The sequence below is a fragment of the Pleurodeles waltl genome, chromosome 10, assembly GCF_031143425.1.
Source record: "Pleurodeles waltl isolate 20211129_DDA chromosome 10, aPleWal1.hap1.20221129, whole genome shotgun sequence".
NCBI lineage: Eukaryota > Metazoa > Chordata > Amphibia > Caudata > Salamandridae > Pleurodeles > Pleurodeles waltl.
The window spans coordinates 761,640,082-761,653,481 of record NC_090449.1 but is presented as its reverse complement, the minus strand read 5'-3'; the positions used below and the strand labels follow the sequence as shown (position 1 = coordinate 761,653,481).

Below are 13,400 nucleotides of genomic sequence, written 5' to 3'. Positions count from 1 at the left end.
AAGGGTATTGCCAACTGGGGAACAATTGTACCTTTTGGGGGGGAAAAGACCTGACAGTGGGGACCAGGTTAGCAGGAGCTCAATGCACTTTCAGTCAAAACTGCATCATATACCAGGCAAAAAGTGGGGGTGACCGTGTCATAAAGAGGCACCTTCCTATAGGTGGGTACATTTTGTTCTCCACCATCATCTAGTCTTCTCCTTAGCTCCATGACCTATGCCTACCTGCTTGAGATTACTTCAGTGTCATAAAGACTCTAGGTGTTTCTCCATCTCTTTGCTTCCCTTCCAGGTGCAAGTGTTGTTGCCCACTTACTTCAAAAATACTAAGCCACAGACCATATCCACAGCCCAGGGAGAAGGAAAGCCAAAGCAGACCTATCTTGACCCACAGTTCTGAAAAGTGGGTGGGGCCTATGTTGGGTGATGCTTACAGTGCACTCTATGTTCTTCTGTTACCTTAAGAAGCTTTGTGACTTCCTGCTGTCTCCCAATGTACTTGTTTCTTAAAAGTTCTGTCCCTGCTCCACCTTCCATCGCCTAGTCATTCAGATAAAGAGTGAAAGATACTGTGAATGTTAAACAATTAGCCCCCCACTTAACCCTATAATGTTGTCTCTGACAAAGCCCAATTCTACCCACATGGATGCAAATAAAAAGAAATCTTCAAAAAAACATAGGCCCGATTTCTCTGCCCACAAGCAGAATAAACGTATGTTAAAAGTTTTTTTTTTTTTTTTTTAAAGCGAATCATGCCAAGCTGATGTAGGGGAGCCTCTCAGAGTCAACACTGCCTGCACCCCTTTATCGCCTGTACATCACCACAGATGAATGATAATTATTGCTGGTCCGTATGTCCAGCAAAATGTATGCATACTTTGAGCGGTTTGGTTCTTGACTATGGACATTTTGGGACCAAACTGACAGCACTGCGGTTGTAGGCAGCAAAATGCCTGTGGGCAAGGTAGAAAGGGGAGCAGGGGTATGGGTAGTACCTCATCTTGAAAAATAAATAATTTAATCAATAAAGCAGCAATCGCCTGGGGGAAACATCAGCACTGAGTCAGTGTTTGCCCTGTGGTGAAATGTCCACAAATCCCATCACAAGTCAAAGTTAAGTAATAAATCAAATAAATGTTTTCTTATTCTCATGTATGTTAGTGTGTTAATGTTTTGGTGATTACCAAGGTAAGAAGAGAAAATAACTGTATTCTCTTGAGAAGAGCGATATTCAATTGTTCCCTTCATTACGGTCTGTCTATCTACTGCGGGATGCCTCACATCAAAATCTACTCTCAATTTGCACCATGGAGTGTCATTTGGAAAATCAGGAATCAGGCTCTCTGCCTCCTGGTGATCTAGGTGTAGTGAGATTTACCCTGATCTTTCCTGACATCAATGGGGTCCAGATAACCTTGTGCCTCTAAAACCATTTCAGAACCTTTAAGGGTAGAGTACTTGAGTTCCTGGTGTGGATTAGTTACAAATCTTCTTTATAGTGTCCTGATGAAAGTAGAGTGTAATATCACAAAAGCTGTTGCAGTAGCAGCAACCGGAGTATGTTTTGGAAGCAAATGGAGATCTTCACCAGGGACACAGAGTTCCAGTTCTTCAGAGATGACACAAGTACCCATCTCTGTTTTCAGGGGCCTGTTTGACTATAGTTCCTCAAGTAGTTTGTTGTCTGAGGTCTCTTGGATACTTCTCCTTTGACATGTACACCAGTTCTGTAATCTTGATGCTTTCTAAGATATTTACATTCTCTGAATAAATGGTGCAGCATGCCCAATGTTTCCAAACATCAAGTTTCCTTGGACAATTTACTGAAGCCTTACACTTATCCTGATGATCTCTGGGGAGGCCGTAGTTTAAGTCCTTGTCCTTGTCTAACTAAGGGAACCTTTGTTACAAATGGAAACTGTAAATAAGCCACTGCCAACGGCTTTGAAAAGCTAGGGTGTAAAGAACCCCACAATTTACAATAACTGTACTCTCTTATACAGGGAGTGCAGAATTATTAGGCAAATGAGTATTTTGACCACATCATCCTCTTTATGCATGTTGTCTTACTCCAAGCTGTATAGGCTCGAAAGCTTACTACCAATTAAGCATATTAGGTGATGTGCATCTCTGTAATGAGAAGGGGTGTGGTCTAATGACATCAACACCCTATATCAGGTGTGCATAATTATTAGGCAACTTCCTTTCCTTTGGCAAAATGGGTCAAAAGAAGGACTTGACAGGCTCAGAAAAGTCAAAAATAGTGAGATATCTTGCAGAGGGATGCAGCACTCTTAAATTTGCAAAGCTTCTGAAGCGTGATCATCGAACAATCAAGCGTTTCATTCAAAATAGTCAACAGGGTCGCAAGAAGCGTGTGGAAAAACCAAGGCGCAAAATAACTGCCCATGAACTGAGAAAAGTCAAGCGTGCAGCTGCCACGATGCCACTTGCCACCAGTTTGGCCATATTTCAGAGCTGCAACATCACTGGAGTGCCCAAAAGCACAAGGTGTGCAATACTCAGAGACATGGCCAAGGTAAGAAAGGCTGAAAGACGACCACCACTGAACAAGACACACAAGCTGAAACGTCAAGACTGGGCCAAGAAATATCTCAAGACTGATTTTTCTAAGGTTTTATGGACTGATGAAATGAGAGTGAGTCTTGATGGGCCAGATAGATGGGCCCGTGGCTGGATTGGTAAAGGGCAGAGAGCTCTAGTCCGACTCAGACGCCAGCAAGGTGGAGGTGGAGTACTGGTTTGGGCTGGTATCATCAAAGATGAGCTTGTGGGGCCTTTTCGGGTTGAGGATGGAGTCAAGCTCAACTCCCAGTCCTACTGCCAGTTCCAGGAAGACACCTTCTTCAAGCAGTGGTACAGGAAGAAGTCTGCATCCTTCAAGAAAAACATGGTTTTCATGCAGGACAATGCTCCATCACACGCGTCCAAGTACTCCACAGCGTGGCTGGCAAGAAAGGGTGTAAAAGAAGGAAATCTAATGACATGGCCTCCTTGTTCACCTGATCTGAACCCCATTGAGAACCTGTGGTCCATCATCAAATGTGAGATTTACAAGGAGGGAAAACAGTACACCTCTCTGAACAGTGTCTGGGAGGCTGTGGTTGCTGCTGCACGCAATGTTGATGGTGAACAGATCAAAACACTGACAGAATCCATGGATGGCAGGCTTTTGAGTGTCCTTGCAAAGAAAGGTGGCTATATTGGTCACTGATTTGTTTTTGTTTTGTTTTTGAATGTCAGAAATGTATATTTGTGAATGTTGAGATGTTATATTGGTTTCACTGGTAATAATAAATAATTGAAATGGGTATATATTTGTTTTTTGTTAAGTTGCCTAATAATTATGCACACCTGATATAGGGTGTTGATGTCATTAGACCACATCCCTTCTCATTACAGAGATGCACATCACCTAATATGCTTAATTGGTAGTAGGCTTTCGAGCCTATACAGCTTGGAGTAAGACAACATGCATAAAGAGGATGATGTGGTCAAAATACTCATTTGCCTAATAATTCTGCACTCCCTGTAGAACCTGTTCTGATTGGTAAAAAAGGTGCTTGCTTTGTCCAACAAGTTGTTGTGTCTGTGGTGGTACGTCGCACCAGTTTCAGGTCGTTACTATATTCTGCATCAATTTTCCAGTTCATTCTACTGCACTCCATACACAGCGACCAAACCAGATGGCGAAAAAACAAATCTGTGTTTCACACAAATGGAAAGACCAAGCTATGTCTCGACATAACACAGGAGTCTAATTAGAAACATGCAAATGCCTTCTACCCACCAAGGCCACAATTATTATGTGTATATATATATATATATATATATATATATATATTTATTTATTTTTTAAATAAAAATCCTGTAAGAACTTTCAGTGCAACCACTAGATGTCAGGAATTTGCACCGCTTATGACTCAATGAGTTCCTGCAGCAAAAATCGAAAATTTAGAGAATATACAAAACAGATATTTGCAACAGTAACTGACCTTGTTTTAAGCATGTGCACTCTCACTATTTCTGCAGAGTTCACGCTGACATTAAAACAGTTAACTCCTTAATTCCAAAAGCTGTCATTTTAATTGAGCACTCTTATTTTTGCTTTAAGCTTGCATGCTCAGTACTACATAATTTGATCCATACAGCAGTTTTGCTGATGGAAGCACCAGCCCCTCATTTATCACACAAAGCCCCTTAACTCAAGCACCCTCTACATTAGTGAAACATGCTTTAATGTTCTTACATTTACAGTCATAACGTAAAGGGCGACCATGTGAGCAATGCTGTGAACTATTATGTCTGTTCCTTTTCTTTTACAGAGCACTAAAGCATTATTTATGCAGTGGGATCTCAAGACTATCCACTCTCCCTTGTGGCTCAGAGAACATCATCTTCTGGTGCACTACACACATAGGTAGCTCTGAAACTCAATTCACGTGATGCTAATGTGCAGAACAATTCATAATATAATAATGCTTACTTCTATCCCTGGAGAGACTTGCATTACTTCACCTTAATGCAATAAACCAACTATATTTGTGTTAGAGTGGATTTAAAGCTGAATAGTTCCTGGAGTGGGTGTGATGTATATTCCCTTTGCCTGTAAGACAGCATAGCTGAGGGTGGCTATAGTACATATAATCACATGCAATTTACAGCTCAAATTTTGATTGACAATTTCCAAGCAATAAAAATGCTAAAAATGTAATTCAATCGTTTAACAAGCAACAGCTCTTTTACCAGGAAATGCAAGAGTTACTCCAATTTTTTTCTTGTGTAGTGTGACATTGTTTTTTACCCCATTGTTACTTCTTCTGTCTTATAGCATATTTGGACTGTCTGAACTATGCATCTTGCAATGGTCTTCATGGAGACAGACGAGCCTTTAATTGCTGAAGTGAGAGTGCTAAAGAATTGACTTACTCTTCTGATTAGTCTTGTTTCCTTGAAGTAATATATATACAACTGCCCCCCAAATTTATTTGAAGTGAAGTGTAGTAACATTCTGAATCTAAATGGCAAGTGAGGTATATGGCAATCAGGACATCTCTTGTCTTGCTGCCTATGAGACCTTCTTTGCTAGACCCGTAGATGAACCTTCTCCACTTTGCGGACTAGCATTTAGGGGCTTCTTGCCTCTTACAATACCTCTGTTCATCTTTCTTTTTTGTGGGGTATGGGGCCCTAAGTGCCCAAAATCTATGTCTTCAGGAGCCATGCTGCTAGCCTAAGCGTGGCTGGTTCCTGGTGGCACACCGGACCCTTTTGGTCTTGTTAGCAGGTCCTGATGGTTTGGTAGCCTTATCAGCTTGCCCTCCACCTGTTCAGAGAACCACATTTGACTGCTCAACTGAGCTGCTAACAATATTAGTGCCATGTGTGATTTTGCTAGTATTAGTGGTACCAGTGAGATTGGAGGAAATGTGAATTCAGATTTACCTGACCTGGAAGTCCTTTGTGGCCGGTGGTGTAGTACCTGGATACAAAGCTTTGACTTTTTGCATTTTCTTGTGTTGCAAAGAGGCTTGGTCTCAGCATGCCCCACTCTTGAAAGGCCATTTCCACTATATATTTTTTAGCCTTACACTCTTATGAAACGGCTTTGAAGGACAATAAAAACATGTTCAGTTCAATGCGTTTGATAATTTTATTGGGTTCTCTGGACTCCTGGGGCCCTGAAGATCAATTTTCCCATGTGCGCTTACTGCCCGGTGAGGGAGGAGTCTGTAGCGATGTTCACAGAGTCAGTTTGTGGTTTGAAAGGTCTACTTATTCCAATGTTCTTTGTGCTCCTCCGCTGTATCTTTCTGCACCCTCTGTGTGACATCCACTAGATCTTCCTAGCTCCTGTTTGCTTGTGACTGTTGGTTGTGGAGATAATCCTGGAATGGCGGCATGTGTAATCTGGCATGGAGAATTAACTTCACCACTGTCCACACTGTCAGAGATTGTCCTTCCTGGTAAAGGCAAGTTTGCTCTGTCAATGCTAGGACTCTTCAGAAAAAGAAACACTTTGGCCTCCTAATCTAGTGTTTCTCCCAGGAATAGCTTTCTTCTTCTGGGGTTGGGAAGGACTGTTGTAACTTTAGAATGATACCCAGTAAGTGTATCCGGTCTTCTCAAACGTGCAGTCACCACTGCTAAACAACTTGTGAACTCTTGGTACTAATTTTACCTCAACAGGGAATACTATGAACTGATTGCATACCTTGTCCACTACAAATCTGAGAAACCTTTTGGGCCTGTTGTTCATCAGAACTTGCAGGTAAGCGTCCTATGAGACAATGGTGGTCATGCAGTCTTCCTTTCTTCAGGCGTGGTCTGATCTTCTGGAGTGTGGTCCATTTATGAGGTTTTATGAACCTATTCAACTATTCAAGTTTCGGAATAAATTTTAGTATCGAATCTGACATTGGTAAGAAGAACTAGATCGCGAACACCCCTTGGTATGTCCCTCCTTGGGCACCTTTTCTACTACTTGCTTTAATAAAAGTTCACTCATTGCTTGCTAGAACGGAGCTAGCTTGGTCCAGGAGTGGCCCCTCGATCATGGTTGAATTCTGAGAAGTCGTCCTAACATTTCTATGCGGTATCCATATTTTTTATAATGTTCAGTATCCATTTATCTGAGGTGATTGCCCTCAACTTCTAGAGGAATCCATTGATTCTGGCTCCCACTGGTGTTATGGGCTTCCTACTGCAAAGTAATTTTGTTGTGGGCCCCGTGCTCTTAGGCTTTTGTCCTCTCCCTAATGCTCTGCCTCAATAAGGCTGGTGTGGTGTTGAGTGCCACTGCAGTGAAAGTGGTTTGCTGTGTAAAGGATGTTTGAGGTGTGCTGGATTGAAAACAGCCTTTACCCGAGGGTCTCTTGCCAGGTGTGGACCCAATTCCTTCACAGTCTCGTAATTTTTGATTTGTTACAGTGCCTCATGCACTGCGGTGCCAAAGAGTCTGCCCTCTTTGAAAGGCTTGCTGATCATTAAAGCAATCAGACTTGCAACCATGTGTTTCTCCTCTCGGTTGTGCCCGTGTACATCTGCCTACCTGCAGTGTCTGTCATATCCAGTGCTAACTTCATGCAGGTGCTGGAGAAGGTTTTGGCGCTCTTCTTGCACTGATCATGAAGATTCGACACAAGATTGTCGATTTCTTTCCACTGATGGTGTCCATAACATCTGAGGAGTTCACTGGAGCTCCATTGTGTGGCTGCTGCGCTCCATTTTTGGGCCCACTATTTTCACCTTCTTACTTTTCTTGACAAGTGGCATACCCATTGACAGAGGAGAGTTTGTCCTCTTCGTAGCTGTTGCTACAATAATGGAGTCTGTCACTGCATTTCCCCTTGATGAAGGTGGGGTCTTAAAAGGAGTGCTTATATTTTGTCTTGACTCAAAGGGAGGGGGAAATCACTGCCTTGGAAAAAGTGGATTCTCAGAAGGTTTCCATCTTTTGATTCAGGGTGTTCAGCACAAGTAAAGAATACTGGTACTTATTTTGAGATGGCTTCAAAGATTTCTGTAGAAAACTTGACTCTGCCTGCTCTTCCTTCAGTTACGTCCTATAAGTGTCGGCAGCTCCTTTGATGAGCACATTGTACACTGCAAGGCTATTGGTCTATAAAGTACTCAAGGGCTACGATTCTAGTCCCTCTTCAGGAGGCTCAGTGTCAAGTTCTTCCCAGTTCCTCTCATGGGCTTTTTGATTTTGGAAAGAAGCCTTCTAGATCAAATCCACTAGCTCATAGAAAAGGTCTTCCTGCTCTTGCTTTTTAGCAGTGTTAAGAGAGTAAACTCAATGACATCCCAACATTGGTGAGGCAGATGAGTGAATTTGTCAAGGTGGCTAAGTGATATTGGTAAGACTCATAATAGCTTTGCCATGAAGTCCACGTTTGCATCCAGTGTTTCAAGTTGGGATGATGGATGTGCACACATGGGTCACTGTAAAGTGTACAGCCCTGAAAACTGGACCTGAATCTCTGGTGTCTATAGACCCTACAATATAAGGAAAGCCACGCTACTTGAACTATCCAGCAGGTTTAGATGGTTCATCTCAAAACTTGACAGCAGGATATCCCTCTCTAGGAGTAAAGAGTGATGCCCACTCACCCATCAGCTTTTAACAGGGTTACAGAAACAGAGTGGCATATGGGGGACACACACTGATATGCTCATGGTAACATTTTGATGCACAGTTGTTGCTGATGCTGAATATGATCTGTTTGGGTGTTTCATTACTGTTCTGGCACAAAAACTATGTGGAACTTATGTGACCGTCACTTTATTCATGGGTCTTTTATCTACTCTTAATTAGTATCAGTGCCAATGTGCACATTTTAAAGCCAATAAAAACTGTCAAAATAAACAGAAATCACTTTCTTATAATTGCCCTGCAATACCTTTTTCCAAAGTTGAACTGTCTGTCAACACACTTTTCACATTACTTGGCTTTAAGTGATATCTTACAAACAACCTAATATTATGAATAAGTTACACTCTACATTTCTATCAACACTGAGCATCCCCTTGCCAAATATTTACAAATGCAAGAATTTGATGAAAAAATGTATGAAAAACAAACACAAACAAATGAAGAAAAGAAGCCTGAGGTAGTAAATCAAAGTTGGTGAAAATCTATAAAACAGGTTAATACAATGGATTCAAACAGAGCTAAAATATCTAGGAATTCTAATGGCTGTCATAGGAAAAACAAATGCGGAAATTGATCTGATCAAGAAAGCAACCTCTTCTCCTTCAAAAGGTTAGGGTGTTGATGCAGAAACAGAGTTTGCTGAACTACATCCTTTACCCTAAACTGTATAAATATTTCTAGATTGCATAAAATGGAACATGGTCATGAAGAGGTACATCCTTCTGGTAGTTACAATAAGCAAAACACATAGTAAAAAATAGTCTGTTCCCGTGACTCTAAACGTCAACCGGAATGCTAGGTGGCGAGTGGGTTACTGATGCACTGCTGAGTCAAAGGATCACTGTTCATACACAATGTTAAGCAGACTGCAAACAAGACCTCTCTCTGGGCATTCAGTTTATATTTGGGCCTGATAAGCTCATGTGTGGCTTCTGATACATTTTGGCCACGCCACATACCATTAACACATTTAAAATGTTTGCACATATAATATACACACACAAAAATATGCCAAAATGTTTACCTTCACTCCATGGCCCACGTCATCCAGCACAGTGTAGTCTATAGGTTTTCGAATGTATCTGACTGGGCGCTCCATGTTTGCTGGTGCTATGATTTTGTGGGTTCGTGCAGTGTTTTTATTGGTTGTTAGGATGCCTATCTCCCTTCGAGCTACTTTTTCTTTATGAATGTCCACAGTCTGTAATTGAAACAAAAAACAAAAGTATATTTTTCAGACATGTTCAAACATACTACAACAAGAAAAAATAAAACACACTTGTGCATATGTAACAGTTAACATGGAAAAGCCACTACCATTGAGTACTTAAAGCAATAACAGAGCAATTTTGATTGCTTTCTTGGAAGTTACCACATACAAACGGACCGCAGTTATTTCTTCCTGGCCTATTAAAAATAAACGTGTCTTCCAACATCGGCAGTGTCTGGAGGCTGTAACTGCACTCATACCCATCTTCCAGTAAAACTTTCATATGTAACTCAGTCAATATGATCAGTTTGATATTGCAACAAGTTCTAAAAGTTGTTAATGCCCAGTTCTAGCACATACCTTACATCTACTCTGAAATTGTTCCCTTTATTCCTAATAAGCCAGTTACTGGTCTTTGGTAAGTCATTAGCTGGTAGAGAATAACTGCAGATTCATTACCTTAAAGCTATTCCTAAGCATCAGATTGGATCCAGAAGTTTTTCGTGCCAGTACCCCGGCTCGCCAGTAGGTGGCATAATTCGGCTCCCCGTGACATCTTCCAGAAGTAAAATGCACGGTATCTAAATAGATGCCATCCCAGCACACCAACATCAGTTTCTTCTTGTAGCTTTCCATGTTAGGAATGCAGAGCTTCAAAGAACATGGACTACTAGTATGGAAAACTAGGGCCCTGAAAGACGATCAAGCCTGTCCCTAGAAATCTGTTCACAGAGTGGAGATGATGGGTGGGTCGGTAAGGAATCTGTGGCTAGACAGAGTCTCTACCAGATAAGAACCTTCGAAAGCCAAGTAACTTGAACATCTGATGGAGGCTTCAAGCTGCAGATTTCTTATTTTAGAATAGATAACCAAACAAAACCTCCCCAGAGGTGGGTTTGCGAAGTAGCTTCACAACAAAAAGTCCTGCAGGACCGAACAAATGCCCGTCTCAAAAGACCTAACTGTCCAGGCACTTGTGCTTGATGAACATGTCCAGATAAGCCCACACTGCTGCCTGGCAGATGTCCAGGACTGGAACTCCACAGCTAACGCCATGGTCACAGCCTTAGCACTGGTGGAATGAACACACAAATCATCAGGGGGTTGCATCTTGGCTAGTCGGTATCAGATTTTAATGGAGAACACGATCCATCTGGAGAAGGCCCATGTTTGCACGGCCCTCCCATTTGTTGCTCCGACAAACCGCACAAAGAGCTGGGTGTCCACTCAGAACTCTTTTGTAAGGTCAAGGGAGAACAACAACGCTCTGTCTGGGTCCATTCAGTGGATTTACTCCACTTCCCTATGTAATGGGCTGGCCTACATGAAAGGGAGTGACAACTCTGGGCAAAAAGGATGCTCTAATGTTAAGAACCAGCTTGGCTGGGAAGATGTTTAGATACGAAAGCTTAGATGACAAAGCTTGGCGCTCAAGGAGGCTCCAGGCAGGCGTCATTGTCCCTCAACTTATATCAATTTATTAGCGAAGACAGTGGGAACAAGAACGAGGTCTGGAGACAACAGTCAACACTTAAAGGCTCCATTTAGGCAGAAATATGTTCACTTGCTAGAACAGCAGTACCAAGCATAACCCTTCTCTGGATATGCCCAGTCCTCATACAAGGTCCTGACCTCCCCATCTGTTCCAGGGTTCCCTGAAGACCTGGCTATTAGGCTAATCAACTGGACCCTGCCAACGCATTCTTGTGTCTAGGGGCAGGCGCATCCTTCAATAGGTATCTTGTTTATTTCATTTATTCATGGACTGTGCATGTAGTATTTTCATTACATTTGTTGAACAAAGGGAGAGTTCCACCACTTGGACAGTGTTGCTGGGGAGAGGACTGAGGGCATACAGCGAGGGGTTTTCTAACGAGATGCTACTGTGCGCAGAGCAACTGTTATTATAATGTGGACCGGACCAGAGCAGAGTAGGACTGGTTAAACTATAAGGATTCTGGTAAGGACTGAGACAAAAAAACAATCACACTTAGAGAAGTGGAAGCAACAAGTGTAAACAAACACAAGTTCTCAGTGATTCAACTTTTCAGAATGGGGAACAGACTGGGAAGGCAATTAACCACGCTCGAGTTTGGTGGTTTACTAGCCAATATGCCTTATACAACATAAATGCTATTTCTTTAATATATTAGACACATCTAACCTGCATTTTAACACCAAAAGTGCAAACCGTACTTCCACACTAATTGCTTTTAAATGTTTCTTCTCTCAGTATTATACACCCACGGGATTATACTAGAATAAAGGGCATTTGGAAACCAGTATGTTAATGGATATGCTTCATTACAATTATAGATGTCTGCATGTCTGAAAAAAAATAATCTTGGACACAAATAATATATCGAACTGAAATTCCCACATTAACAGTTGGATCTAAAAAGCGGCCATGACAGCTGAGAAATATATTTGATAAAACAAAGGTAATAATTATGCAAATATTGAAGGGCAGGTCAAAGAACTACTGAAATTGAAGACTCGGAAGAGGGTATCATACTAAAGACCGAATTATATGTTTTTAGGAACTTGGAAAAAAATAACGCATTACATTTAGTACTGAATGTTTAACAAAACTCTGAATATGTAGTATACGTCATTTGTATCTGTTCTACAACTGCACTAAATTTTGCAAATTAAAATATTTTATTTAATATATTTTATATATATGAAGCGTATACGTTTAAGCAGATTGTCAATATTTGAAAATACATGTATGTGTTCACCCTAAAAATTCAACAAAAAACACTCAGATAACGGAGGTTTCAGAACCGGTTTTTACATGTGGAAATTAAGGCAACATCCTGAACAAATACCCCAAAAAATATGTCCGATTCGTGTTTTTAAGTTAACCACAAACCACAATAAATATTCTTCCCTTCTTTAGTGTCCAAAACCTTCTGTGTCGCGCGGTGAACGTTTGACACGATAATGCATTTCGGAGCCATGTCAGACACGTCATTTCTAGTCCTCTTTAATGAAGTGCTGCGTGCTCTGCTACATATTACAGTATCTGGGGCACGCTTCCTGCTTATGTACAGCAGCTGGCAGCCTCGGCAATGTTGTTTGAATGACGGCCAACAATTAAGGGTGAGATCATTTAACAGGAAGGAAATGACAAGTCAAGGGCGAGGAAGGAAGCTGGCAATATGGGAGCGGCGCATTTTATCAAAAGCGGGTGGAAAGACGGAAAATGTGACACCTTTGGTCAGAGACAGCACGGTTGTTGCTATTGTTCATAGACACGTGTTTAGCGCAGAATCTGTACCATAACCAGCACATTGCAGCGCCTTTTTTTTAGGGTCGAGCGCAAAGCGCTCTGTCCCTGCTATTATCTCTCTACGGGCGTGTAACCACGCCCATGTCAGGCCCATTACTTTGGTTGGTTCTGGCCTTGCTTTTTACAATTCGTTTCATTTCACCAATGAAAGGCATGTATAAATCATGCCTTTTCCGGTGTTTAGCCCTCCTCGAGCGCACCGGACAACTACTGAAATCATGCGAGGTTCCATGTTTTCAGCATGGTTTCCGGACTACTTTGTCACATGGATATTTGCACTTTTGCAGATTAAATTGATATTTGCACTTTCGTAGGTTACATGGAAAACTGCACTTTTGCCAATGCGTTTCATTGCGAGCGAATGTCTGTTTCCTTTTGTGCGTTTGCTTTGCACTCTTGGCAGACGTTGGCTCGCTTATGTGAAACTGTTTTACTTTTTAGTTTATTTGGCAAGAAAAGTCCTGTTAGGAGTTTACAAAGCTAGTAGCTTTAACTTGAGTAAACGTGAGACCCATTGCATTGCAAATGCTTGTTTCTATAGTTAGGGCTCAGGGAGGTCGTATGGGTCGCCAAACTCATCCTGTTCACATTTGCCCTTCATAATACAAATGCTGGGAAGTTCAGGTATTCTGTACGGAGCACCGTGCAACCTCAACCTCTTGCAATTTTTAGGAACTCTGGAGATGACCCACGCACCTTACTTGCTACCTACCTCC

The 13,400-nt window shown here is 41.7% G+C and overlaps 1 protein-coding gene across 23 annotated transcripts in view; it reads right to left on the bottom strand.

Moving 5' to 3' along the window:
* The window catches only part of ABI1 (abl interactor 1), a 343,205-nt gene that overhangs the window by 141,757 nt on the left and 188,048 nt on the right, over window positions 1-13,400 (bottom strand). For all 23 annotated transcript variants that reach the window (XM_069211331.1, XM_069211328.1, XM_069211335.1 and 20 more), the window contains exon 3: window positions 9,204-9,380. In XM_069211331.1, the coding sequence (XP_069067432.1) occupies window positions 9,204-9,380 (177 nt within the window). The remainder of the gene's footprint in view (window positions 1-9,203; window positions 9,381-13,400) is intronic.